Source organism: Vidua chalybeata, chromosome 4 (genome assembly GCF_026979565.1).
Source record: "Vidua chalybeata isolate OUT-0048 chromosome 4, bVidCha1 merged haplotype, whole genome shotgun sequence".
Classification (NCBI taxonomy): Eukaryota; Metazoa; Chordata; class Aves; order Passeriformes; family Viduidae; genus Vidua; species Vidua chalybeata.
This window is the reverse complement of record NC_071533.1, coordinates 30,967,172-30,994,471: the sequence shown is the minus strand read 5'-3', so window position 1 is coordinate 30,994,471 and position 27,300 is coordinate 30,967,172. Positions and strand designations below refer to the sequence as shown.

At 37.9% G+C, this 27,300-nt stretch overlaps 2 protein-coding genes across 2 annotated transcripts; one reads left to right on the top strand and one right to left on the bottom strand.

Moving 5' to 3' along the window:
* The first annotated feature begins 6,383 nt into the window (after positions 1 to 6,383).
* CTSO (cathepsin O) lies at positions 6,384 to 16,349 on the top strand. The gene is made up of 8 exons (XM_053941052.1): positions 6,384 to 6,663; positions 7,258 to 7,363; positions 8,373 to 8,506; positions 9,559 to 9,726; positions 11,130 to 11,251; positions 12,427 to 12,590; positions 13,051 to 13,143; positions 14,496 to 16,349. The coding sequence occupies exons 1-8, from the start codon at positions 6,517 to 6,519 to the stop codon at positions 14,528 to 14,530; spliced, it is 969 nt and encodes a 322-aa protein (XP_053797027.1). The 5' UTR covers positions 6,384 to 6,516; the 3' UTR covers positions 14,531 to 16,349.
* A 270-nt stretch (positions 16,350 to 16,619) lies between these two features.
* TDO2 (tryptophan 2,3-dioxygenase) lies at positions 16,620 to 27,300 on the bottom strand. The gene is made up of 12 exons (XM_053941051.1): positions 27,221 to 27,300; positions 26,746 to 26,851; positions 25,489 to 25,579; positions 24,602 to 24,672; positions 22,758 to 22,885; positions 21,151 to 21,337; positions 20,306 to 20,413; positions 19,251 to 19,362; positions 19,067 to 19,124; positions 18,480 to 18,559; positions 17,809 to 17,899; positions 16,620 to 16,959 (listed from the first exon to the last, which is right to left on the bottom strand). The coding sequence occupies exons 1-12, from the start codon at positions 27,253 to 27,255 to the stop codon at positions 16,806 to 16,808; spliced, it is 1,221 nt and encodes a 406-aa protein (XP_053797026.1). The 5' UTR covers positions 27,256 to 27,300; the 3' UTR covers positions 16,620 to 16,805.

Genomic DNA, 27,300 nt, shown 5'->3' with positions numbered 1-27,300 from the left:
CAAAAAAAAAATCAGACCTTAAGACCCAAAAGCTGACACTACCCTTTTAAAACCACAATTAACTTTTACTAACAGAGAAAGGGTGAAGTAAGCTGTCATTCTGTTTTAAATCAACCCAAACACAAGAAATATTTGAGTAATTAATGAAACCTTTTTTTTTTTTTTTTTTTGCAACAGTTCCTGACATCATCTAATTTTTCCGAAACAATGTAATTTAATCATCTGGGAAGCTAAGTGCACTGCCATGTATGGTCTTACACAGGAGGCCAACTGTAGTGGTTTGTAAGAAAACTAGAAGCTGTAATAGGATTTCTCCCTTCCCCTTGACAAGCTGTAGACACAAGTTCAAAGTCTGTAACTAAGACAAATATACAAGGCTCAATTGTGCCCACCATAAGATTAATTCCACATCACTATAATTACATACTCACAAAGCTCCTCCTGGTTTACACCATCTAAAACTACCACTAGGACCACATAATGGTGAAATAAACTTTTGTTTACAGTCATAAAAAAGCATCAGCTCACTTGAAAAGTCAACATTTATTTGAAATTATGTTAAAATAACAATTTAAGTCCAAAATTCACATGAAGTATAAACCAATACAAGCCCATAATTTTCCTGACTATTGCTTTACATATAAATAATAAATTATCCTATGATCCTCCAACTTCAAAATACATTCAAATTTCAATTTATAAGATGATTACTTTAAGCCAAGTGAAAGAACACCTTTATGAATCCTGAAGCACTCCTCCTTTCTGCATAACAAAAGCATTTTTACCTTTTCTTTGTCTCCAAACTTTTATTACTGTAAGTATAAATGGCACACTCTTACTGCACTTTTTTCTTTCTAAAAAGAAGAATCAATTCTTGCAACTGAACAAGAGGAACTGTCAAAAATTTAACAAAGGCAACTGTGAGCCCCTGCATTTGGAGTGAAACAACCAGCTCCAGGACAGGCTGGGGGTGACCTGCTGGAAAGCAACTCAGCAGAGAAGGACCTGGGGGTCCTGGCAGATACCAAGCTGTCCATGAGCCAGCAGGGCCCTTGTGGCCAGAAAGGCTGATGGTGTCCTTGGGTGCATTAGGAAGAACGTTCCATCAGGACTAGGGACATGATCCAGGTCCTCTGCTCAGCTCTGGTGAGGCACATCTGGAATGCTGTGTCCAGTTCTGGGCTCCTCAGGACAAGAGAGACACAGACCTCCTGGGGCTGGTCCAGTGGAGGGCTACAAAAATGATGAGCGGTGTGGATCACCCCTCTTATGAGAAAAGGCAGAGGGAGCTGGGCCTGTTCAGCCTTGAGAAGAGACAACTGACAGAGGAACTCATCAATGTCTGTCAGTACCTGAAGGGAGGGTGACAGAAGGACAGTCAGGCTTGTCTCAGTGCCAAGTAATAGGACAAGAGGCAGTGAGCAGAAACTGATGCACAGGAAGTTCCACCTGCACATGAGGAAAAACTTTACTGTGCAGGTAACTGAGCACTAAAGATTGCCGAGAGAGGTCACGGAGTCTCCTTCTGTGGAGATATTCAAAGTCATCTAGACACAATCCTCAGTCAACATGGTCTAGGGGACCCTGCTTGAGCAGTGAGGCTGGACTAGATGACTGCCAGTGACTCCTTCCAATCTCATCCATTCTGTGATTAAAAGACCAGGATAATGACACGGCACTCTTATACTGGCCATGGATGCAGACTGAAGATGACAACCATGGCAGGTTGTGTGCTTCCTTTGGCAACAAAAGAGGTAAACAAGGGCATAGTCCTACACCTCTTTCTCTAAATCTATTTTCCTGCATACTAATCCTCCCATTTTCAACAGGCAGCTGGGTCCTAATACCCTCCCAGCATGTCAGAGCTGCAAGACTTCAGAAAAGCTCATCCTCTTCAGCAACATGTACAGAAACAGCGGCAATGTGGAGGTGCATTTCACACAAGCAGCAGCAGGGAAGGCAGGACTGTTACTCCTCTTGCATGAAAGCCCTTTAGACCAAAGTCTAAAGCAACAAAACAAGTTAACCTTCCAGCAAAACTCTACACAATAAAAAACTCAACCACTGATGCAAAACAGACCCTCTATTTCTGTGCACAGGTTAATCATGGACACAGACCTCAGGCCTGAGGTGCAAATTTGACATTGGTTTTACATTGTTGACCTTCCCAAAAAGGGCATTTGAGTTCTATGGATAAAAAGCACTACAGGGACAAAGAATAACTTCAATAGTATTATAATCATAACAGTAAGTCACAACTGATTCACATCAACGTGACTGTAAAATCCGTTCTTTTAAGTTCCACAGTAAAACAAAAAAGGAAGGTATTGCATATGGAACAGAAAGAATAATGAAACAAAGAATATAAAGTTGGGATGATTCAACAGCATTTTTGAATTTAATCACCCATGGAGAAAGTCAGCAAGCAGTTCCTCAAAAAGAAGAACAAAAACCTATGTAGGCTAGAAATACCTTGATTCCTAAATGGTGCTTTTTTTTCTTTAATTTTGTTTCTCCTTTCAATTGAATTTTGAAAGCCGTCTTAATCTCCTGCTGGATTCCTCTACCAACAAAGTCACTGATGAGAAATTCATGAAGGATACACAAACAAATTAACTGGAGGATTTACAGAAATCTGCAAAGTAGACTCTGTAAAACAGCATTACTTCTACATATAAGCCCTTTGTCCACATTCCATGGTCAAAAAGTTTGATGGAAGAAATCAGAACAATTAGAGTGGAAAATTGTTTATTTGTACTTTTGCCCTTAAGCCAAGCTGCACCAAATATTGCCTGAAATTCTTCCTGAAAAACTGGCCATTTAACCCACTTTCTGAATAGACCAAAAACAAACAAGCAAAAAGCCAACAAGAAAATAAGACTTGAATGACCTGGATATGAGAAATTTTCTCAGATGAGAATATTTAATGTGAATCTGTAGACTCTGGCAAGTGGGACTGGCAGTACCAGCAAATCAGATTTCTCAGAGAAAAGCCAATTCTCAGATCCCTAAAACTGACAAGACTTCTTACTTCATTCTCACTCAGAACATGTGTTGCTCCTTTCTGCGTTTTTATTTTTTGCTTCATTGTTTAATTTTGAATATTAGCTCCACTGCCAGCCTTCTTCATTCATAATTCATCCCTTACTGACAAGACTGAAGAAAAAACGTTTTAAAGGAGCTAGAGACTTATTGGTGTTTATGATATTCAGCTGAGATAAGGCCAGGTTTGAGAAGCAGATCCTACAGTTATTTCATTATTTGCAATGGAAGATCATTCTATCAGGAGAGACTTCATGGTCAACACAGATGTTTCTCATGATCTACCTAAGGCAGCCCCTGGCACAGTTTGGTTATTCCTGCAAACCCAAGTGCTCTCATGTGTAAATTTCTTTGCTTCTCACAAATTTTATAAAGTCCACCTTGGGACTCAGAAAAGACTTCTGAACATTGGCTACATCAACACCACTCATTTACCCTCACAGGAATACATTTCATCCCAAGATTGCAATTCCCACTTGCTTGGCTTACATTTTATAATTGTTACCAGTGCAACTGTATTAGCAAACAACACCTCTGCAAGGTCTCAAAATAAGCAAATCCTTGAACACAATTTTTCCCCACAAGCCTTTTTAAGAAAGGGCACTTAGCTCCATCTGCTGGATTTGGACAATTTCTCTCTGAGACTGAAGACCACACAACAGAAATAGACTTATTTTCCATTTGTTATACATCTCATATGCCTAAAACAGAAGTCCAAACTGCTGCTAAGTAAATACCTCCCCAAGTACTATAAAGGCATCACTCCCACCTGAAGATCCATTAATACATCTAATTAATGCCCTTAGGAGCAGCAACACCCATCCTTGGCACACCTGTCTCCAAGTCTTAGTAAAGGAACATCCTTATTGAAAGAAAACATCTTACAATGAGTTTAGAGGTTCCTAAATATATATTCGTCATTGCTTCTTCCCTTTGTATGCATTGTTTCAGCTCATCAAATACTTCTAATGAATAGCCAGAATGGGATAGAGATACGTAAAATTTCATTAAAATATATTTTTAAAAAACTATTTATAATTATAAAATTCTAATCAGATTTTTCTGTGGCGGAGGAAAGCATACAAATGTTTTCATCATCTGTGTGATGACTAGTGTAACTAATATATGGCTTACCTGTGTCAATGAATCAACAAGAATTGTACCCATAAAGCCTTTAAAAAAAAAACTCAACCAAACAAAAACCCCAAAACAATATACCCACCAAACACCACTATACCCTATTCTTTTTATATGTATTATTTTACATTATACATTTTATACATTATTTTTACAAGTGTATTTTCTTTTATCTTAATGAAGCATGGCTAAATATACACTGGAGTAATTCAAAGCAGAGCAGGGACTGCATGCCTTCATGCCTAAGCTCTCTACGTCCTTTGGTGGGATTTTGTTCATCTGAGCACAGGCACAAAATATTTTATGGCACAGTAGGTATTTCAGTGGAAAAATAAGACCTTCTGAAACACTTTAGCTGTCAGTCACCTACCTTTGGCTGCTTGTTACACTCTCTTTCCCCTGAGCCAGCCACCAGAGGAGACACTGACTTTTCTTACAATCTCTCCTCCTAAACAAGATATATTGAAACATCTATTTAGTACACAGAAAGCAAATCCAGGGGAAACAAACCTTTTCCTATACTATACAGAATTTTTAACACAAATAAATCTGAGATAAATCTATTTTCCCAAAATAGGAGGGGATTTTTTTTTTTGCTTGTTTGTTTGGGGGGTTAATTATTTTAATTAAAATAAAAATGAAAGCTGTGTAGCTTGTAACTACATTTCAGAAGTCCTTTGCTGCCCTCATGTGTTTCACGGGCAAAGTAACCCTTGGAGTCTACATACAAAACAAAACAGCTTCTCCAATCAAGATTACTTCTGTTTGAAAACGACATAGTCTATACAAATAATAACCAAAAAAAGCTGAAAGTTTGTGTCTTTTTTCTATTAAAGCTAGGTTTTTTTAAAAATTTAATGACTATATATTAAAAACAAGAAAAAGTATTCAGTTTGAGATAATCATAATCCCAGAACAACAGATTTCAAGGGCAGCAGGCCAATTTAGAGAGAGTTGATCATGTTAGACTGATGTAAAATCTTAAGTTTTTAATGAAAAGTATGTTTTTAAATAAAGCACTACACGCCGCACTTCTCCCAAGGGCCTCAGTGCTCAGTCACAGTTTGATGGCATTTGCCTCAGAATTTGGCTGCTGAGGTTCAGACCATCCTTAGCAAGGTTTCAAACCAAACTTAGCAAGGTTTCACCATTCAGTTTTTATGTCATCCTACTCAGTCCCTATGCTGATCCCAGACCTCAATCTGTCAATTTGAGCTTGTAATAAATTGTAATAACATCTCCAATGCCAATCCTGGGTTTACAGTGATAAACCGTATCAGAATAACCAATAAAATCTTCTCTGTTAATAAGCCCTTCCATACACTGGCTATAAGCCATAAATAGCCTTCCCTGTAACAAAACCAGTGGAAGTTCTTTAGTTCCAGCTAATTCCATGGCAGGAGGGCAAAGGCAAAGCTGGATCATGATCCCCCAGGTTTGTTCCCCGAGCACAGTGGTACCGGGTGTGCTATTGGCACCACAGGACAGGACACCTGTGTTAACAAGAGGGTACGTGGGGCGAGGCAGCGGAGAGAACTGAAACATACAGCAGGTTTAAAACGTACAAATACCCTCTTTACAGGCACTGGGTAAAAATGCCTGCTGATGGAAATTAACTAAGAGGGTTCTACTAACTCGTAGTGGCCTAATGGAGACTTTAAATGCTGAACACTGATCTGCTTACCCAAGTACCAGCATGAGGTACTCTGCTGGAAATTCATGACTCTGAAGAAATTCATGGTTTCTGTGCGTGTGTTCTCTCTCACTGGGAAGGAGGGACTGCGGGCACCGGCTGTGCAGCCCCGGGCAGCTCTGCTCTGCCCGCCCGTGCCTTCCCTTGCTAAAGCCTGCAACCTGTGTTCCTGCTGCTTCCCTCTCCTACTAGCAGCCCAGCTTGAAGGTACCAACTGACTCTCCTCTCGGAGATGGGATTGCACGAATTTATGGCAGATACCTGAACGCTCAGCATCCCTTCGCCCCTCCCTTTCAGCCCTGCGCGCCCGGCGCGCATCTCCCACATGGAAAACACCGCTGGAAACACGGCTCTGCCCAGGCTGGGCACTCTCAAACACAGCTCAGACTGGGCGACACCCCTCAAGAGCCCCCAGGAGAAGGAGCCGCAGGAGCGCTCCCAGCCCCGTGCGGCGGTGCGGGAGCGGCGGTGCCGGGCGGGCTCTCCTTGATGCTCCGCCCCGGGCGCCGGCCCCGCGGGAAGCGGCAGCGGGCGCAGCCTCCGGCCGCGGGCTGGGAAGGAAGGAGGGTTCGGCCCCTTTCCCACCCGGAACCCGTCGGACCTCAGCTCCGTGGGTGGAGGTGCGTGCCCGGGCCCACCCCGCCATGGCACGGTGGGCGATGGCGGTGCTGGCGCTGCTCCCCTGCCTGCTGCGGCCGGGCAGTGCCGCCCTCCCGTTGCCCCCGGGCACCCGGCTGCGGGACGGGGGCGCCGGCGGCCGGGAGCAAGAGGGAGCGGCGGCGGCTCTGCGGGTAGGTACCCCTATGCTGCGGGGCTGCTGCGGGCTCTGCGGGCTGATGGAGGCCGGGAGGCGGGGGCAGGCGGAGCTCCCCTCCCGCAGTCCCGGACGCGCCCGCCCGGTGCCGCTCCCGTGACGCCCGGCCGGCCCCGCGGGTCACCGCAGCCGCCAGAGCGGCTGCCCAGCGACATCGGGCCGCCGGGAGGAGGCGGGGAGGCCTCTAGGTCATTATGCTGTTCTTTCGCTGCGTGAAGTGATGGGGTTAACTCGTATCTGAAGACGTTTTTGCATATCTCTCAACCACAAGGTCTGTTGTGCTGTCAGAGAAGGACATCAGATGAGTTTGACACAACTTGTTCTCAGCGTGCCTGTTTTGTCTGTTTCATGTCAATCCTTTGCACTTAATAAATGCTTTTTTTGGTATCTGTTGGAGTTGAAATTAGTATAATGGCTTTTCTATTGCTAGGGATAGAGGATGAATTTGAGGTGAACAGTTCTTGTTATCTAATTTCATGTCTACTGTTACTAACCTTTTTCTGCTTTTACAGTTTTGTCCTTGCTGCTAACTTAATAATGCCCACATTTTTTTTTTTTTTTATTCCTCCAGGAAAGCGCTAAAAGAATTAGATTATTGAATTCATTATCAAAAGATAATACAACTGCTGTCTATGGAATAAATCAGTTTTCTCACCTGTTTCCCGAAGAGTTCAAAGGTACATTTTCTGGTTTCTTCTAATGCCTTTTCTGTTATTTTTTTAATTCTTTCCCAGAACCTTGTATCTTTCACACTTTCAGATTCTTCCCGTGCTGATAGTCAGCTAATTTACAATGGCTGGTACCAAACTGTAAGTACTTTTGAAGGATCCTTTTGAAGAATCCTCTTCTGTTCTATAGTTTTGCAAGGTTGATTTGCCCACAGCTTGAACATGTTTTAGTATTCAGGCAGTTCTAGTTTTCCTTTCTACTCACTGCACTTTAAAGCTTTCTTCAGTTGTAACAGAAGAAAGGAAGATACACAAGGTTCTGCAGTAAGTTCATATTCCCTACCCCAGCACAAAATTGACTACAGTCCAAACAATGCTTAGAGGTCCATGGCTGCATAATGCCAGCTGGAGCTTTCTCAAGCAATATGACATACTTAAATTTCTTTTTCTAGAAAACTTGTATGATACCTTCCCTTCTTGCTGTTCATGTCTGTTGTTACATTTTCTGTTCATCAGAGGATTTAACATCTTGCTTTAATTTTAAATAATTAAACAGCATTTTTTTTTAGTGAACACCCAGCAACTTGACGGTGTTTCAGAATCTTTATCTTTACTCTTATTTTCCCCTTGTACATGGCTAAAACAATGTATTTTTTAAGTAAGTAAAATGTTTTGGAAATTTTCAAGTAAAATTTGTTTTATGGAGTGTTTATGGTTATTGTTCAACTTCAGAAAATCTTCACACTGTCTACCCACATTCTCTACATAGAGTAGAACGTAGGGAAAATACCTACATTCTATTCTTTCTGAAACTGTAAAAATACTTATATTCATTCTGGACCATAAAGATTGTTTTAAAATACATGAATTTTCTATGCATTTTAGAATAAGATACAATCACATGTTTGTAATTGTAGATCAAAGTTACCTGTGAATTTTGGTAAAGTAGTTGTTCATGGGATTATTTTTTTTTTTTTTTTTGTCCGTAGATTTAAAGATGTTTGTGTTCTGTATTTAGCTATTTACTTGAGAAGCATACCTCACAAACTTCCCAGATACATAAAAGTGCCAACGGGGAAGGAAAAGCCTCTGCCAAAGAAGTTTGACTGGAGGGACAAGAAAGTCATTGCAGAAGTGAGAAATCAGCAGACAGTAAGTGCTGGTGTTTTCCCTTCCTGGTTCTCAGCAGGTAGGCTGTGGAGCACAGGGAAGGTTTTGCAGGGACCAGCTCTGTCTGAAGGTTCCTTGGAGCACTGGCACAAGAGAGGCCAGTGAAACATACACAAAGTCATGTAGCATTTTATGCAAAGCTGTATTAGGCTTAAAAGAATGAGGTGTAGAAGTTATGTGTTCAGAAACTGTAATATATTTTTTGATCTAGTTAAGTGAATCTCCAAATATTTTGAACCATGTGTATTTTGTATTTTTCTGAAGGAACCAAGGTAAGTTCAGTACTTGATCTCATCCCACCTGGAGAGGTGTAGATCCTTTCCTCTTGTTTTCCTCCCATGACTGAATCCCCTTGCCTTGTCAACACCTAGATCCTTACCAGTGAATTCCTCAGGGGATGCATTCATGATAGCAGAGTAACCAGACCCCACACAATTACAGTTTATTCCAAAGTGGTTATGGTCCCTGGTAAGAAACAAGCTGCTCAATCCCCAGTGTCTCCTTTCCATGCTTCACATAAGATCTTGTAAGGAATAAATTCTGCTGCCTATTTTAAATGTCACAGTTTAAAGAGCCTATAATTGCAGTATAAATTGCTATTGTCCAAGATTTTTTTCTATTATGTTTAATTTCCCTTTACCATTTCTTAAACTGTAATCTGTTTCTACAAAATTCTAGAAAAACCTACTAAGGTGGTTAAAAATTAATTTCATCATGAGGCCACCTTTTTTTTTTTTTTGGAAAATAGATATCTCACCGTAAAAGCATCCTCAGACCTATCATCAAGAACAAAAATTCATCAGGAAGGAGTCCTTAAAATAAGACACCCATAATGCATTTCTAGCATTCAGAGAGCAATATAGGGGGAAAACCCGTTCAGCATTTTAAATGGATAATAACATTTCTTTATTATTGCTTTAAAAACAGAGTTCAAGGATGATGTATTAAATGAAGAGCACTGGAAGATTCTTTTTTCACATCAGGCTTCAAAAACAAAGCTGACTTTTGCTTTCTCTGCCATTTCTCTTTATCAGTGTGGAGGCTGCTGGGCTTTCAGCGTTGTCGGTGGCATAGAGTCTGCCTATGCAATTAAAAGAAACATCCTGGAAGAGCTCAGTGTGCAGCAAGTTATTGACTGCTCATACAATAACTACGGCTGCAATGGGGGATCCACTGTTAGCGCTTTGAGTTGGCTGAACCAGGTTTGAAACTCTTTGTAAAAATCCCAAAAGACTTCATCAGCTTCTCTAGTAGCATTCTTATTTATTGGAAAAAAAGTGATAGGGAAGGTGAAATGTACAAGGGTTTTTTTAATCATATGTGTGTGTACATATATGCATACACATATGTGTTTGTGTATATGTATATATGCTTATTTATTTTGTTTGGAACCAAGAGAGAATTAGTTTAAGCAGAATTGAAATTTGATTGGAACTTTATGGTCCATACGTGTGCTTGTGAACATAACAAATCAGTCCACAGGGGCTGAAAATAAAGTTCCTGAATTCATTTGCAGGCATACAGTACCATTGTAGACAGAGCCACCTATGCATATGGCATTTTGTGGATTTAAAGCACCAGCATCTGGGGAAAAGGAAGGATCTTGATGTTTTCTGTTTCCAAATTTCAGTAGTTTCTGTTGCAAACACTGTAAAATTATGTACAAGTGTGTGTGGAAAACCTCAAAATAAAATGAACTGCATTTACCTTTGTTTCCCTTGCAGACCTAAACATTGAAAATGCATTCAAAGTTTCTACTTCAGTTGTTGCTATTGCTAACATTTCATTTAGTTAAAAATTCAAAATGTGTGTTAATAACATAGGTAAACAGAAACATTTTAATATCTTTGAAATAAAAAGTACCCTCTCAGATTGAATTCCAAAAATATAAAAATAATTATTTTGTTTTTTGAATTTAAAAAACCCCAGAATTTAAGAAAGTTGTAATTCTACCCCTGAAGAGTAATATACCCACAGCTAATAACACTATAGATAAGTTTGAATATCAAGAACAACAGAGGATACTCATATTTATTCCTCTGAAGGAAAATTCCCTCTTGGCAGCAGAGGAACCAGAAATGAATTAGGCTGAAGAAGTCACTGTCATAAATATGCTGTACTCCAAAAGACATGAAAAGTATAAAAGGCTGATGCATACATCACATACTAGCATGAGAATTACATGCTAAGAACAGAATTGGACTTTACAGTATTTTATATAACTTTTTGAGATATTTGTGCTTCTTGAACTGTCCCAATGGTATAATTTTGAGTGTGGAAGTCATTTTAAGAGAATGAATTGTTCATGAATGAATTGAATGAATGTGTCCTGAAATTGACAGGATTGCTTATGATGATCGTTTAAACCAGAGATGCCTTTTAAATTTAGTTTCTTATTTAAAGATTTCTGAATCCCTTCTGAAGCTCAGTGAATAAGGAAACTAGAGATAGTAAATAGTTATTTCACAATGTGACATTCTTACTTCTAATCTTGCCCACTACACACTGAATGTTGAGTGGGTTCTGTGGTCATTCTCCAAAAGTTTTGAGGTGCATAGTAGTAAAGTCAAATGCAGTAAATTCTTACTCATTTACTTTCTTGCAGACCAAAGTAAAACTCGTGAGAGATTCAGAATACACTTTCAAAGCTCAGACAGGACTGTGCCATTATTTTGAGCGCTCAGATTTTGGAGTTTCAATAACAGGATTTGCTGCGTATGACTTCAGGTAGCTATTATTCATTCTTTTCTTTCACTGTACTTTTCCTTCTGTGTTCAGCAGTCGTGGAGTTAGGTGGCATGGCGTGAACAGTACATTGACCAGGTTGTGAGGTTGATTGCATCAGTTTTGTAGCTGTGTGCTGGAGAAGGATTAATGCCTAGTACCTGTGAGAGTTAAGGCTTGCCACAATGAATCCACTCAATATTGCCATCACTGAGCCTGTTCAAACAGGCTCGTGTCTTTAAATTAGGTCTTTTAAATTGACTATAGACTGGAACATAGAGTCAGTTACAGTTTTTAATATATGCACATTACACTGCTTTTGTCAGAAGCAGTAAATTCTACCAATAGTAACTGGAATTTATTAAAAAAAGAAGGAAGCATTCAACCACTTCAGTGTTCATGTATTTACATATCTACCTACATCCTCTCCAGCCCATGACTTTAGAAACAGTGTTGTCAACTGAACACTGTAAAAACTTCAGCTTTTTAGGTTTCTGTGTGAAGAAACTTCATTTCTAATTTTTATCAGTACAGTACAGCTACTGAATAAAGACAAGAAGTATTATTCTGACTAGGAATTGTGTTACTTCTAGACATAAGTAACCAAAATCAATCATATCTTTGCCAGTCTGTATTTGCCAAATTTAGTTAATGAAAATATTTTCAGTGATGAAAATTTCCTGCTCCAGATAAATAAAACTCTATAAGGGTGCTAATGATAAATGTCTGATAGTGGAAATGTCCTGTGTTTTGATGTTTGAGACACATACTTTAGTATATTATTATGTTAAGAGGTACTTCTGTAGGTTTAAAAAACAGTGGGAAATTCTAATACAGACTAATGGTTTGTTCAAAGCTGGTTTTGTTTGAGAAGAGTGATGTACAAAAAGTCTGTAGTGCTCTCCACTGCCCACTGGCTTGACCTAGAAACCTTCTGCTTTTTAATAGTGTGATGTGTTTGGATCGACACCTGTCCCATAGTTTGTGTGTCCTACATTTGCATCACTGTTTTGTAGTATATGAAATACATAATTACTGATGTGTGATATGTAGAACTTGGAGGAAAGAGTTTAATTATTTGATTTTTAAACTGTTCTTAACATGTAGATTACAATCACCCTAATCACTTCAGTGTGCTAACTTAAGTAACTTGGTATTTTTACTCACTTCTTTTGCAGTGGTCAAGAAGAGGAAATGATGAGGATGCTTGTCAGCTGGGGCCCTTTGGCAGTGACAGTCGATGCCGTTAGCTGGCAGGATTATCTTGGTGGAATCATACAATATCACTGCTCCAGTGGAAGAGCAAATCATGCTGTTCTTATCACTGGTTTTGACAGAACAGGTGCGTTTCCACCAGCTGAACTTCAGCACAGTAGGTTTCTTTTACTTGCAACTTGCCTTTTGTGGGATAAGTGCTTAAAATCCAGAACTCGTTTTTCTGTTGGAAGCTGTTGGGTTTGATGTCACATCAGTTCTGGAAGTTCTGTGAAGATCACATCATCTTCACATCAGCCAGAAGAAAAACTATTTTTGTCATTGCTTCTTCAGTTCTTTGGGACTTCATCCTTGTAAAGTCAAGACCATGACTGTGTGTGTCTTTATGCTAGAAGAGCCCATATCCAGTCTTCTCATACCAGAATATTAGCTCTGTTATCTATGTGAACAGTAGGTTTCACTGGCCTGTCTCATCAATCCATCAGAAACTGTGGGACACTGAAATGCTAATTAGCTCTGTGGAGTGTTAGGAGGCTAGAGCTCCCCCAGTCTCATTTTGTCTCTTGTTCATGAAATGCCTCTTCCAGGTAGCATTCCTTACTGGATTGTACAGAACTCCTGGGGGCCGACATGGGGAATAGATGGCTACGTTCGTGTTAAGATGGGTGGCAATGTCTGTGGTAAGTCTGACAAAAAGTAAGTGTTAAAGGCCATGGGCTGGGATATGTTTCTCAGTGGCTACAACAAATTAATATCATCATACTATAATATAATATAATAAAGATATAATGGGATCCTCAGAGAGGCAGTACAAATCATTGCCATGCTTTAAAAGAGGTTAAATGAGTCGAGATGGAAAAATAAATGAAGTGGTTGCTAGTTCACCAATGCATGTAGTTGAATGATTGAAAAGCACCATGTAAAGGCAAAGCTGTATCAGACAAAACAAACATCCAAGTACTGTTGTCCCTTACCATGCAGAGGTAATGGTACTGTAAAGTATCCAGCTATGTGTGACGGTTGTAGGTGGGTGCATCACTGTACTCCCTGTAGCTAAAACAGCTGCTGTCCTTGTCTGGTGGGTGCCATTTTCTCTGGGCTCAGTTTAACAAACAAGTATGAAAAGCGAATCTACCTCGGAATTGTGTACCCTGCTCGTGGCTTTTCTTGTAGGACAGAGATATATCCTTTTAGTACTAGTTCAATATCCTGCCCTATTGTAGTTTGCATGAATTTTTTCTTTATGTTTGAGGGATTTCTGTAGCATTAAATACCCAGTTTCTGCTAGATATGGAGGTAAGGCAAGTCAAGCTCTGGTTTGTCATCAGATTGCGATTGCTGAGCCAAATTGGTGGGATATTTCCACTAGATTGGAAGTGTGTATCTGTTGTAATTTTATGTGTTAGAGTAACCCATTGGCTTTCCCTTCCATGTGTGTTTCACAGCAGCTCTCAGTCATTGCAGGAGGTGTTAGATTACCTAAGTCTTCTGCACATAAAGAATAGACAATATTAATTTTGCCTGCACTTAGTAAAGATCAGAGCAATGTATCCAGTCGTAGCTTTCTGACGTTACTGAATCTTTGTTCTTACTGTTGTTGTATAAACTGTTTGGAAAAAGAAATTTAGAAGTAGTGATAAAGCCAGTCAATTATAAGAGATGGCAGGGAGAACAGGTATGTTGTTTTCAAAACCTGTTCTTCCAAAAAGCAGGATCTTTCACATTTTCTGTAGTGTACCACACAAGAGCTATCCAGAAAGGACAGTAGTTGCTCCTTTTCCCACAGAGGAAAAGTCTTCTGATTTAGAGGTGTTCTGAGACCACCAGGATAATAAATTTTGAATATAAAAGCAGAGGAAGGAGGAGATTAGGTTTCAACTACACACAGTGCCAGGAAATGAAGAAATAAAAGGGTTGCAGATGATTCCCTGGATTCCTATTGTCATGGCGTGGAGGGGAGAGGGGATTATATGAATATGAATTCTGGGATGTCTCCAGGATTTATTAAAACCAAATTTTGCATCATTTCTAGGTATAGCAGATACAGTTTCAGCGGTATTTGTTTGACATTCCTCTGGGCCTCTACAAATGGTCAAAGACCACAAGTATCATGAGGACAGACACTGTATATGAAGATGTAATTCGCAACACCATTTTCAAATATAAGAAATGGCTATAAGGGCAATTCCTGCAACTCCTGGCTGAAGTTTTTAAAAATGTTTTTATTTGCAATTCTTGTTGAATGCCAAATTTCTCATGGAGAAAGAAGACTCATCTGCAGAGTGCACAAATAGAAGCTATAAAGATGGACTGAAGTCTCAAATGTAAGCTTTATCCAGGTGTTGAATACTAGTCCATAGAAAAATCTTAAAAGGAAAGAAATTATAACAAATAAGAAGGAATTTGAATCAAAAAAATCAATAGTATAACAGTATATTTGAAATCATTTGACTATAAGAAGAATCATGAGTAACAGTTTAGAAAGTCAGCAATTACAGAACATATCCAATAGAGTGAGTGCTAAATTTCTCTCATTAATTGAATTCAGAGGTGGGACTCCAATAAAAAGGTGTTCCAGCTTTGCTGAGCTGTGAAACTGCAGCTGTGGGCAAATATAACTAGAACTCACAATGAAACATGTAATTCTAAAATTCTCTGAATTTTTCACCTCAAATGCTTTATCTGTATCTTTTAAGAAGGCCTTCTATGAAAAGTATTGAAGCAATTCTGTAATTTTTGCACAATTACTGTACCATGTTTTTAGATTAGTTTTTTTATAACTTTTATGACAAATGCAATGAGTATTTATAATTGTCTATTGTTAAGCGTTGCTGTTTTATTCCTTCTAATTGTTAATATTTTAAATGAACGGAAGACCAAGTGTGATGTTTCTTTACTTCAGGTTTTGTTACTTACTGAATTTACTTGGCTGAAAACTTCAGTTTTAAAAATTGTGAAGTCTTCTGTACTCTTGAGTGTTGTGTAGTCTGGCCTTCCCTGAGTGGCTTACAAACAACAGATAGCACACTTCCATAACTGGAAAACAAGGTCCCTAATGGGCACAGATAAGAATGATGTAGTTATAGCAATATGAAACACAGACATGCCTCCAGTGCTTTTGAGGTGCCACTTCCAGGTATAAGTACCTGAAGTGCTGTAGTAGAGGGAACTTACCAGAAATTCCAGCCTACAGGGTTTGTGTCTTTGCAAAAGAAGCACTTAAAAAGACAAAAGTCCATTTAATGAGATGACACTGCTTTATCAGTATTCTATAGCCAAAGTTGCCTTTTATTGTATCCCAGTATTAATAAAAATCACTTTATATGCCTGTCATAGTCTTGTTTGAACTTCATAGTTTGCTTTAGAAGAAGACTTAACAAAAGATGAACATTAATACTGCTTTATTTGAAATGCAAAGTACTTATATCGGCTGTTTTTAACAGTATTTCTACATAAGGGATTTACATTCACATGTAAAGAGATAGCAACATGTTTCTTGATGTATTATAAGTTCAGGATGGTTTGGTTTCTATAGATTCAGGACTTAATTTTTGAATCTAGCTTTTGAAACTTTTAACCCAAAATTCCTTTCGAAATTGCACTCGAACTCCAAAACCAATATTCTTCTTAAGGTGATGAGATTGATTATATCCTCAACTACGGATAGTCTCAGTTCAGTCAGAGAGAAAAGGAGAGAGATTCTACCAGGCTAAGCCTGGGAAAGAGTTGGAAAGGAATGTAAATAATTCTTTATCTCTCTTGTTATTCAATTTGTTTATAGATATGTTCTGCCACCGTGCGTCATTCACAGCGCACCAAGGGTGTGAGATGTTTTTACTTTAAGACCAATGGAATTGGTCTGTACGATGTTCTCTATAAAAAGAGCGATGTATTTGAAATAAATCAGTTCAGTTCTCTTCTGGCCTTCTGACTTGGAGCCTTCTTTATTCCTGTCCTGCCTCAATGGCAACACTTAACTAGTCATAAATTAGTAGCAGCCATTAGGCAAACAAGCAAATATAAAAATATGTACAAATAAGTCATGATCACAATAACTGCATGTAATTTTCTCCCTTTCTCTAGGTGTAGGCTTTAAGAAGCCAGCCAAGAGTTAAATTGGGTTGAATTGGAGTATCATTCTAGTCTTAACATAGGCTAACTCAATACAGATTTATTTTTTTCTACAAGCAATTAATTTCTTCCACAGACCAGTTGTACTATTCACAAAGCTGTCATACATAAATACGTATTTACACACCCACACTCTTTGTGGGAATGGCTGGGAGCACCACTGAAGGTGAAAGTCAGGAAGTTCTTTACAGCAAGAGCCTAGAAAGGCAGGCTAGTCAGAGTCATCACTGCTGAAGTAGGAGCTGTCACAGTATTCTGCTGTGTAAAGGAATTTATGAATGCTTGGGTTCATCTTTGGTATCCAGTGTCTTGGCACTAGAAATGTTGAAAGATTGAACAAATCCACGAACACCTTGTATCTGTCACTGAAAAAGACAATTGGAACAATAATTCCATCAGCACAGAAGGCCATAATTTCTAAATCCTCAGTAATCATTCCCTCTCATGCAAATAATATTAATTCCTTGCAATAACCCTCCTGAATATTGCAGAGCAAGAATCCAGTCCTGACTTCCCAGGGCATAGCATATTAGGCTTAATAGGGATCTAGAGTAACTTCTTTCTTCTGAAAATGCAGAGTCCATAGGATGTGATCTCTAGTAGAATTTATCTAGGAACAATAATGTTAACTTGACATTAAGGTGGAGTGGGAGAGCTTTCTAATAAAGGCAGTCCTTGACATCAGTCTTACAATCTGCTTTCTACTCTGCACTCTGTTCCACTGGTTGTGATAGTAGTTGCTCACAGCACTACATGGTGGTTCATGGCTCTTTGAGAGCAAACCTCAAAGAAGATCCTCTTTTAAGGATGTTGTGCAATTAGAGGTCATGCTAGGGAATAAAGAAACTCTGTCACACAGTGGCTGGGGCTCACTTCCAGCCTGTGTCACCTCATTAACTTGGGCTAGCTGGCCCACCAGCTGAACAATGCAGGTTTAATATTATTGCTATCACTGTAACACCTGGGCCCCTCGACTGAGAATTACAGATGGCACTTTGCATGAGTGATCAAAAGTGACCTTTTTGCCCTAGAAGGCTTAGAATTTATATGTCACTGATAAATAAATGTACAGCAACCAAGGGGAGATACGCTAGAGTCCCAGAAGAGTCAGCAACCCTTTGGCCTCCAGTGAGCCATCTGAAATATGTGTCCCAGCATTAAAGTATTTATGAACTGCATTGTTGCAGGTAACAGGGGAACCACGTTATTTCTACCTCACTGTGGAGCGCAAGTAGTGGTAGCCTGATGAGCCTCCAGTACCAGCCTTGCCACCAATCATTCTGTGCACCAAACAGACATGGTTATCTAAATGATACAATAGGAGAAAATAGCACATGTTCAGTATTTAAATAGAACTAAAGAGTCACACTTATTAAAGGTCATTCAGAGATCTTTACAGGGATACAGAACTATTAGGTCTTCAGCAATGCAGGAGTTCATTCTGCCATTCTTCAGTCAATTAATATAAAATTATTGTTAATTCAGAATGAACACACTAATTATTACACATTACTGTGCTCTGTTAATACAGAATTATACATTCACTTATGTATGTCTAGATAGGGTAGGAGGCAGAAGGAATGTTTGCATATAAAGACATGTCATTATGACTTTTTGGGATGCGCTGAAAAATAGATACTCGTCCCTTAAATAAGGTAGTACACTTAAAGCAGGTCAGAGAAGTGGTAGCTATACCCATGTACCTAATGATCACAGAAGCAGCTCTATATCTTTCCTCTTGGCTGAAGTACAAACAAAAAAAGTCATTCCTAAAGCATGAACTCCAAAGCTCAATTCTAAGACTGGGTGTAACTCAGAGACAGAACCTGAACCATTTATTTGCATCTAGAAGAGGGAGTGTCACAGTCAAAAAAATCAAACTTACATCTCCATTTAGTCATGAGCACATCAAGATCCATAAGGGAGGTAAGAAGCTGAAAGGGAACCTGGAAACGAGGCTCCTCCCTTGGAAAAAGAAAGAGGAGACAGTGAGACCTCTCGGCATAAGCTGTATTTTTCTAAGTTGCATTTCACCAGTGCTTAGTGACTTAAAGCATGCTTTTCCTAAATTGGTACTGGAATATCACTAGATATTTTAACAAATGCTTCTGCTGTGTAAGTCTTGATCTGCCCCTTTATTTTTTGGAAAAGGACTCCAGATCTTTCTAGTACAGGTAGAACAAGGCATTTACCAGTTACAATCTAAGAAGCAGCATCTGGTCAAGCGAGGACCAGCTGCCCAGAGGGGATGTGCAACCTCCATCCTTGAAGATACCCAGAACCCAGCAGGACATGGCACTGAGCAGCCTGGTCTGACCTTTGAGTTGTAACTGACTAATCAGGGCTCCTGTGGAGGGCTGAAATTGATTGCTTCCCATATCCCATTCCAGCCTAGCTGAACCTGTGCTGCTGTTCTTAACCTTCACCTCTCCTCCTGCCAGCCACCACCAAAGACACACCTTACAACATTACCTGTAGAAGTAGATCATCAAGGCCCCTTTCAGTGCTTTGTAGGACAGTCGTCTCTCTCCTGCAAAATACAAGTGTCCTCAGTCTGTTGCTCATTCTTCTGCAACTTTAATGCTATAACAAACATTTATAAATAACATGTATAAAACATACAAAATGCATATTGACGTACGGTAATAAAATCTACCTTTACTGAGCAGATGTTCATGGCGTTTTTCATCAAATAATGAAAGTAATATATCTTTTTGTTTTTGGAATTCAGACAGTAAGTCATCTTTTTCTTCTGATTCTGCTTTGGCCTTTGGTATTTAAAACAAAGACAAGCTTTAGAATTCAACAGGAAAAATTAAGCACTTGAATAACTCATTTTGCAACTTTTATTTAAATGAATACTCTGAAGATTGAATCTTAGATGTAAGAACTCTATTTTCAAATAAGATACATGAGTCACTGTCCTTTGAAAAGTACAATTAAATAGATTCCAACACAACTCAGATAAATGAATATCCAAACAAACCGGCAATTTATCACATTTCTTGGTCTAGAGGCCTTAAAAAAGTTAATCATAATTTGTTTGAAGTCTGATTTATTTGTTTTCAAGGCCAAAAAATTACATCTTTGCAGAGCTGTGGGCAAGAAAATTGTAAATAAAAAGTTTAGATAAGTTAGAAAGTCATAAACAGATATTCTCAATAAGTTGATAAATTCTTACTGTTTTTTTTCATTAAAAATGAAAATATTAAAAAATGCTATTCAAAGCTGCAAGTCTTAAAATAGGGATTTTTTGGTGCTTATTTGCCAGTGCAATTCAAATTATCACATAGCAGCAAATTGCTGTATACTGTTAAACAGAAACAGCTTGTTAATAGTGGCATTCCATAGCCACAGCTCAGGGGCCCAAACTTCATATTTAGTCTAGATTATAGATGCAAGTACTAACTAATGGTGAAGTTGTAATTTCAGTAAAATCAACTTCAGTCCTTCCATTGATACTAATCCACCCCTTTTGCAATCCAAATCATCCATGTATCTCATGCTTTAAATTGTCTTAGATGTCAAATTTAAAAAATATTCCTATTTCCTGAAAAATTTGCAATTTTTTCTGCTTCTTGCAGACAAAGACTGATGAAGATTAAGTGAAGTGAGTGAGAAACTTTGAGTAGGCCAAAAGTTAAATTTATGTCAGAATATAATTTTGCCAGATGTCTTTGCTTATAGGTAGTTCAAGAGTAAACTATATACCTGTATCAAGGCAAATTCCTCTTCTAGGCCTTTTAAAACATTCTCTTCAAATTGTCCCCAGAAATCAAATTCTTCTGAATCAAGTCCCGGAGTTCTTTCCAGCCATGCCTTTAGTAATAATAGCAGTAGTAGTAGTAGTAATAATAATAATACATTCAAACAATAACAATGCAACTGCATTATCCTATAATTGCAAGTTATAGCAACAGAAATTCTACTACTACAATTCTGGGTTAGTATCCTGTAGAAGTCCTTATTGCTAAATTCAGCATGTCTATGTGGATGATTTACACCTGCATAATGGTGCCATACCAGCTCCCCCAGGTTTCAAATTGCATGGCCGGTGTTGGAAGACAGAAGCTTTCTTGTTCTAAGGATATCTTTAAAACAAACTACAGGAAAACAAATCTTATTCTAAATATATAGGATAAGAGTAATGATAAATCTCAGAAGGAAGACAGAGCCATCTGTAGTTTTTAACTTCTCTAATATCCATCACTAACAGTGGGACTATTTTTAAAGTATTCCTCCCAAAAGGGCTTATAGTCATGAAAAACAATGCAAATGAAACTGTGCATTTACATTCTTAGCTTACACTTCCACAATTCAATTTATCAGTTTAGCAGCCAGAATTTTCAGATGAAAGGGAGATGCTGTGAAAAGTCAGTTGGTTTACTAACAACTCTCTTTCATGCCAAATTTGTCAAGAATCCAAAACACAATTGACAGAGAATTTGCCAACATGCTTGTTTCTCTTAAGGTAGGAGAATATGTCACTGACACTAATGAAGGACATTCTTGGGAGATGGGGAAAATGAAGCAAGGTTCAAGACAGACATTGTTACCTCCACAAGTTGCAGTAGTGTTGGTTCTTGCTCTGATTGAAGCAGTAGTTCATGATCCTTTCCCTTGAAGTTATCACGGTAATGCCTTCTGTTATAGGGGACTCTCAGGCTTTGGGGAACACCAATCTTGTTCTCTAGCAAGCGAAACTGCAGGCTCTGAAAACCTGAGGCTGGGCTTAGGTAGTATCTTTGAGAACAGAAGGAAAGAAGATACAAAAATGCAGGATGTTCTCTTACAATGGTGGATTTCTCTTGTTCTCTAAAAGCCCCCCATATTTCACATCTGAAGAATATCAAATAACTATCTGAGGACTTTTTTATATGACTGCACTTAGGAAAAGGAAAAAAAACCAAGCAATTTTAATGCAACTACAGTGTACATATAATCTCATTTTCTAGTTCTGTATTGTTTGTGCATACACAGGTAGTACAAACGTAAACATGTGAATTTGTGCTTTAAAAGAGCAGCTTTGTGCATGTCATGTACAGATTATATTAGTGAATATAATTTCCTTTCCAAATAGACTAAGCAGCTGCACCCCAAAAAGCTGTTACAAATATTTTCACAGCAATAACATGCCAATAACATGCCATTTTAAATAATTTTGATACACAGCATAATTCCTACACAGCATAATTCCTATATATTATTATATATAATAGTCTCTAACATGTAATATATATATATATATATATATATATATATATATATATATATATATATGCAATATTGTATACTGCCTTATTCTATAGAGTAGAATAATGCTCAGAAAATTTCCAGTGGGTTTTTTTGAGGGATTCAGTAACGGGAATCTTAAGAGTTAAATCATCTGACCATGCTGAAAAACAATTACTAATAAAAGCAACCTGTAATCCCACATAGATAATTGTAATGCATTTTGAATTGCGAGTACAAGGTTTGACAGAGACACATCATTGATTTACTCTTATGTTTACTTATCAAATGAGTATGTGGTTGAAAAGCTGAAGCAAGTACGGATCAAAACGGATGATTAGCCCATGGATTTCCCCTGCTGTAGGGTAATGCTAGATTCAAACAAGTGAAGAAAAATCATAGTTTCCTGCTCTTTTCAATAGGGAGCATTAAAAGATAGAACGGCAAGGGTACCAAAACACAGAAGTGGATGGGATGCTGGATGGCACTGAGGTCACAAGGCAGACCCAAGGCAACACCATGCAAACCAAGACAGCTGAAAATACCTGTTTGATAATCTAGAGAGAGTGCATGTCTCTCCCCCAAGATTATCTACGATTTATCAATCTGCAGTGTCAAGTTTCAACTAAATTGCTAGCAGAACTGTGAGCCATTTCTGTTGTTTCTGCTGTTTTAACTTTTGACCCTGAAATCAGTCACCAGTACCCTACGCAAAAGCGTCAACAATTCACTTGTACTTCTTTGCAGAACACGCTGGACTTACAGTCAGGGTCAATTTCATAATTGACCCTTGCACTTTAATGTCATGTTTGCCTCTCCAAGGTGAGCTCTTAGCTTGCTGATGGACACTAGTACGCATGCAAAATTCACAATCAGTTACAAGGATGGAAATTACCAGCTTGTGGATTGCTGTGGAGGAATAAGTCTTTACCTGAAATCAAAGAAGTCCAATGCAGTCATAGTTTCCAAAACTGAGAACTGTTCCACAAGTAATTTCAGAATCAGTGAAATTCTGTTCATTCGAGTAATAACCTTCAGCATGTTCCTCTCATCTCTTACCTGTAGAAAAAAAAAAAAAATAGCATAACCAGAATGGTGTTTTCTCTAGATCCTACCTAGTTATTTCATGTTTTTTCACTGTTGTACATCACTATAGTTTCCAAGTCCGTTCCATGTGAAATCCATAGAGGCAGAATCTCATATGGAATAGAGCACTCTGGTTTTAACCTAAAACTGAAACTCTAATTTTCAAAGACTGAAATCTGTTTTTTTCTGACTGATGTTACATTACAGGTAGGCCTATTGGCCTAATACAGCTTTTTTTTCTTTTCTATGTTTTTGACTAAAATAGAAGTAAGATTAAATTTTAAAAATAATTTATAATTTCCAATAATTACAATATTATTGTAACTTAATATATCTATGAAAATTATATAATTTCTGTTATAATTACTTATAGAATAAGTTCTATTCTTATTCCATTCTACAAGCCATAAGGCAGGTAAGGAAATTACTTAAAAGTTGAGAAGTGAAATAATCTTACAGCTACATCAGGAGAGCACATCTAAAACACATTCATCAGAAATGTGCATTAGCAAGCAGAGAAGAAGAGAAAAGACTCCACCTGGTGGGAAATAGAAAATATTAAATGGAAAACACAGAAATTCTCTTTTTTTGCTAAATTAAACACTCTGCCTGCAGAGGAGTCTGCTAAAATTCCTTTCAGTTTAAATGGGATTAAACTTCTCTCTAAAATCTGGGCATGCAACCAGGAAATATCAAACTACAAAAAATGGCAGCTGATATTCATTTCCCTAATTGCTTAGTTGTGTATTTGACCTTAACACTGACATTTCAAATTCTGATTACAAGCAAGGCTTCATTAAAAAAAAAAAAATTACTCTTCTTAAGACCTGATTATGGTCAGTAATAATTTGATAAAATATTAAACTAAAAGCCAGTGAAATTAGGAATATAGTAGACAACAGAGAGCATTTTCATTGGATCTTATGAAAAGAAGATTCCTTCTTTCAACTGTTCTAATTTCAAATTTGCTTCATAGACACATGTACTCAAGGTATTTCTCAAACTGCATGCAGTCAGATTTTTCTGTGGATGTAGTATCAATTCAAGAGTTTTCCATTCTTACCTACTGTTATAACGTGTGTTTAGCTTTGGAAAAAAGTGAAGATATGCTTATATTTGTAATTTTCAGAAATTCTTGCACAGTATTATAGTGCTTTGGATTCTTACTTCTCTGTTGGATTTAATATTAAACAAATCACAAAAATGAGTTCTCCTCACAGCAGATATTGGATGGAAAGAGATAGTATGTAGATTTCAGAAACTGAACAAAGGAGAAATTACTTTTTAACATAAAAATATCTGTGAGCCTTCTGCTTTTCAGTTCTGTCTCTGAACCTGCTTTATCTGCAGTAGATATTTCCAACTTAATTTTCTGCAGTTACTCAGCACTAGCAAGAGAGCATGAGAGCATTTTGGCCAATTAAATTGGCCTTGCAAAGCGATCTACTAAGGCATCTACTAAGGTGATCTAAAATGCATACTTCAGGAGGAAATAAGGTTTTGCTGATCAAAAATCTATACTATCAGGATAGAAGAGCCACTCGGCCAAATTTTATTTGGTCTTTTGATGCTGTTTCTAAAAAGAACACGTTTTGTTTTAGTAAACCCAAGTATATCAGACTGAGAGGCAGGAAGCAAGAGAAAATCAGGGCTGAATTTTCCCAAAATTAGTATCTGTTTTTAACTTACATGACCATTTTGAAAGATCACTCGCACAGAGTCCATTTCCCATAAAATCTGCTTAAACCAAAGTTCATATGCTACAACAAGAAAGACACTGTTAGCATCAACTTCAAGATTACTTCGTTCTTCTTAGCACTGAGAAAGAAAAATTCTTACATGTTGATTTGAAATTAACAGCCTACATTGACACTGCCAGTGTGCAAGAAGATGCTGACACATACACTTGTTACAGTATTCTGTCCTTTACCTAGGTAGTATTAGGCAAAATAATCTAGAGTCAAGAATACTGACAGAATTTTTAAAAATATGTTTTACACATAAGATGTTTGATCTGCAGATTGTTCATTACAAAAGGAGGAAAGAGAAAATCCAGATCTGATACTTCAATAAAATCTAACTCTACACCTGCTAACAAACTATGTGTTTTCTGTCAATAACAGAAAATACCATCAGGCCAGGGTCTGAAAAACAGGAAGAAATGGGCATTAGGGAGTGCCTAACTGGTGTGATGATTTCTAGACAGAGCCTAGATGGCTAAAACTGAAGTTTCAGAGAAGGCACAAGGCAACACACAAAATTTGCCTACTATAACCCGCATAGCAACCTGTTGCTTGGACAACACCAAGGTTTTCACCACCTTAATTTCTCTAAGAATAGACCCATCCATTTCTTGGGTTACCAAATCCAAAGTACTTACAGCTTTACAAGCACAGAGTTGATTACTGCCTTACAATGTATATATGAATATATGCATATATAAAAACAGATAAAAGACAGAGATATAGCTGTGCTAGTGTCTAAAATGAAGCCAAATCGTGTATTGCATGTGTCAGCACCAAATAATTCCCTGTGGCAAAAATTGTGGTCAACCACCACTGCACTCCTCCACTTACCTTGATGTGTCACAATGAAAAGATGCTCATCATGGATTTTTTTCCCTTTCTTCTCACTCTCAAGTTCTTGAGCATTCAATATTTTGTTCAGCTTAAAAATAAAGGTAAGAACTGTTCTGTAAAGCTCGCGATTCTACTATTAGTAATGGCAGTTTTACTGCGTACAGCTAATTTTTAAGAATAATATTTTTAAAAAATACACATACAGACCTCACAATCTAGGTGACATTAGAAGTTTGACTTAATTGTCTCAGGTATGACTTTTACTTTTCAATTAGAAAAAAATCTTGCCTGAAATGGAATATTTAGGTACCTCAAGTAATAAAGTTTTGAAAATAATTTTAGGGGTAATTTTAATTATATAAATATATACATATATATTTATAGTTTTAAAAAAATCGATAAAACAAAATATCCAGCATGTTTTCCAGATTTTAGATCTATACTGTTGTGTCCCATGAAAACAGAGTTCCTATAGCAATATTCTGAGTAATCATACAGCAACATCAGCATAAGAGATCTGAGTTGAGGCAATAATAATAATAATTTCAGTTCTGATATTACTCAATTTTTTTCATAGTCAAATTTACAATCTAATCCTAGCTTTTTGCAAATAATCTTTGTAAGATTCTAAAGAGTATGTTAACAAATCAAAGTTGACATACTCTTCATACTTTAGTTCAAAAGCACAGAGTAATTCCCCTCACTTCATGCTGTCTGGGAAAAAAAAAAAATAGCTTCTGGATTCTTTTATTACCTATGGTATTTTATTTTACTTATTTCTTAATTACTTCTAGCTTTTACAGTTTTTGTTTGGGTTTTTTTTTATGTTCCCCCCCTAGTTATCATCCTACACCCTAGATTTCTGAAATAGATTTTTCCAGACAAGTGTTCTGGACTTTCAAGGACGTGGCACAGAGCCTGCTGACATGCAGAAATTGCTGAGTGATTATTGTCAGACCAAAGCAAGCTTTTAGTGGTATGTCACTTTACAGTTTAGGCTTACCAATATGGATAATTCCCAACCAACCCTCCCAAAATATCCCTATTCCTTGCAGCTTGAGAAGTCTTCCCACAGTCCACCTTGAGGTCACAGCTGAGACGGGCACCTGTGCCTGTAACACCTGGAGACCTGTCTCAGTAAGTGACTGACTGCTGGGAGAAGTGTCAGTCACAGGTGCTGCCTCAAGTCATAAGAGGCAGGACAGCAAACATGACAGCAAACCAGGACAGCAAACATAAAATCCTTAAACTTACTTGTAGGTATTCTCCATAGATAAGCCCACCTTTGCTGGCTTTATTTATTCCTTCTTGAGATTTGTCATCATTTTCATCTTCCAAAGATAGCTTGTTAAAATTAAATCTAAGAAGAAAATGAAGTAAATATATAAACTGTTTAATTAAAGAATTATGAATATACCTGCATTTTACTAACAGATGCATCTACAATTCAAACAATGCTTTATTTTGATAAACAGAACAAGTAAAGCAGGCTTTTGATAAAAACTGAAATTCCTCTTGTCACAGTAACAGCTGGTAACATCACATAAAATAACAAGTGCTCAGACAAGTCCTTGTATAATCTGTACTCACTTAGCAATAGCTAAATGATAGTTACAGCTGTCTATTTGTTGATAATAAGTAATTCCTCTCTGAGCTTTCATATTTTGCACTAACACCTTATCATTTGAATTGAATTTATAAAGCAAAAACAGAGAGAGGAAGGACTCACAGGTAATTCTTCCCCGCGAAGGGGCACTGGCTCATGATTTCAGGATCCAAACTCGCTGAGCTGCAGATCGGGGAAAATTC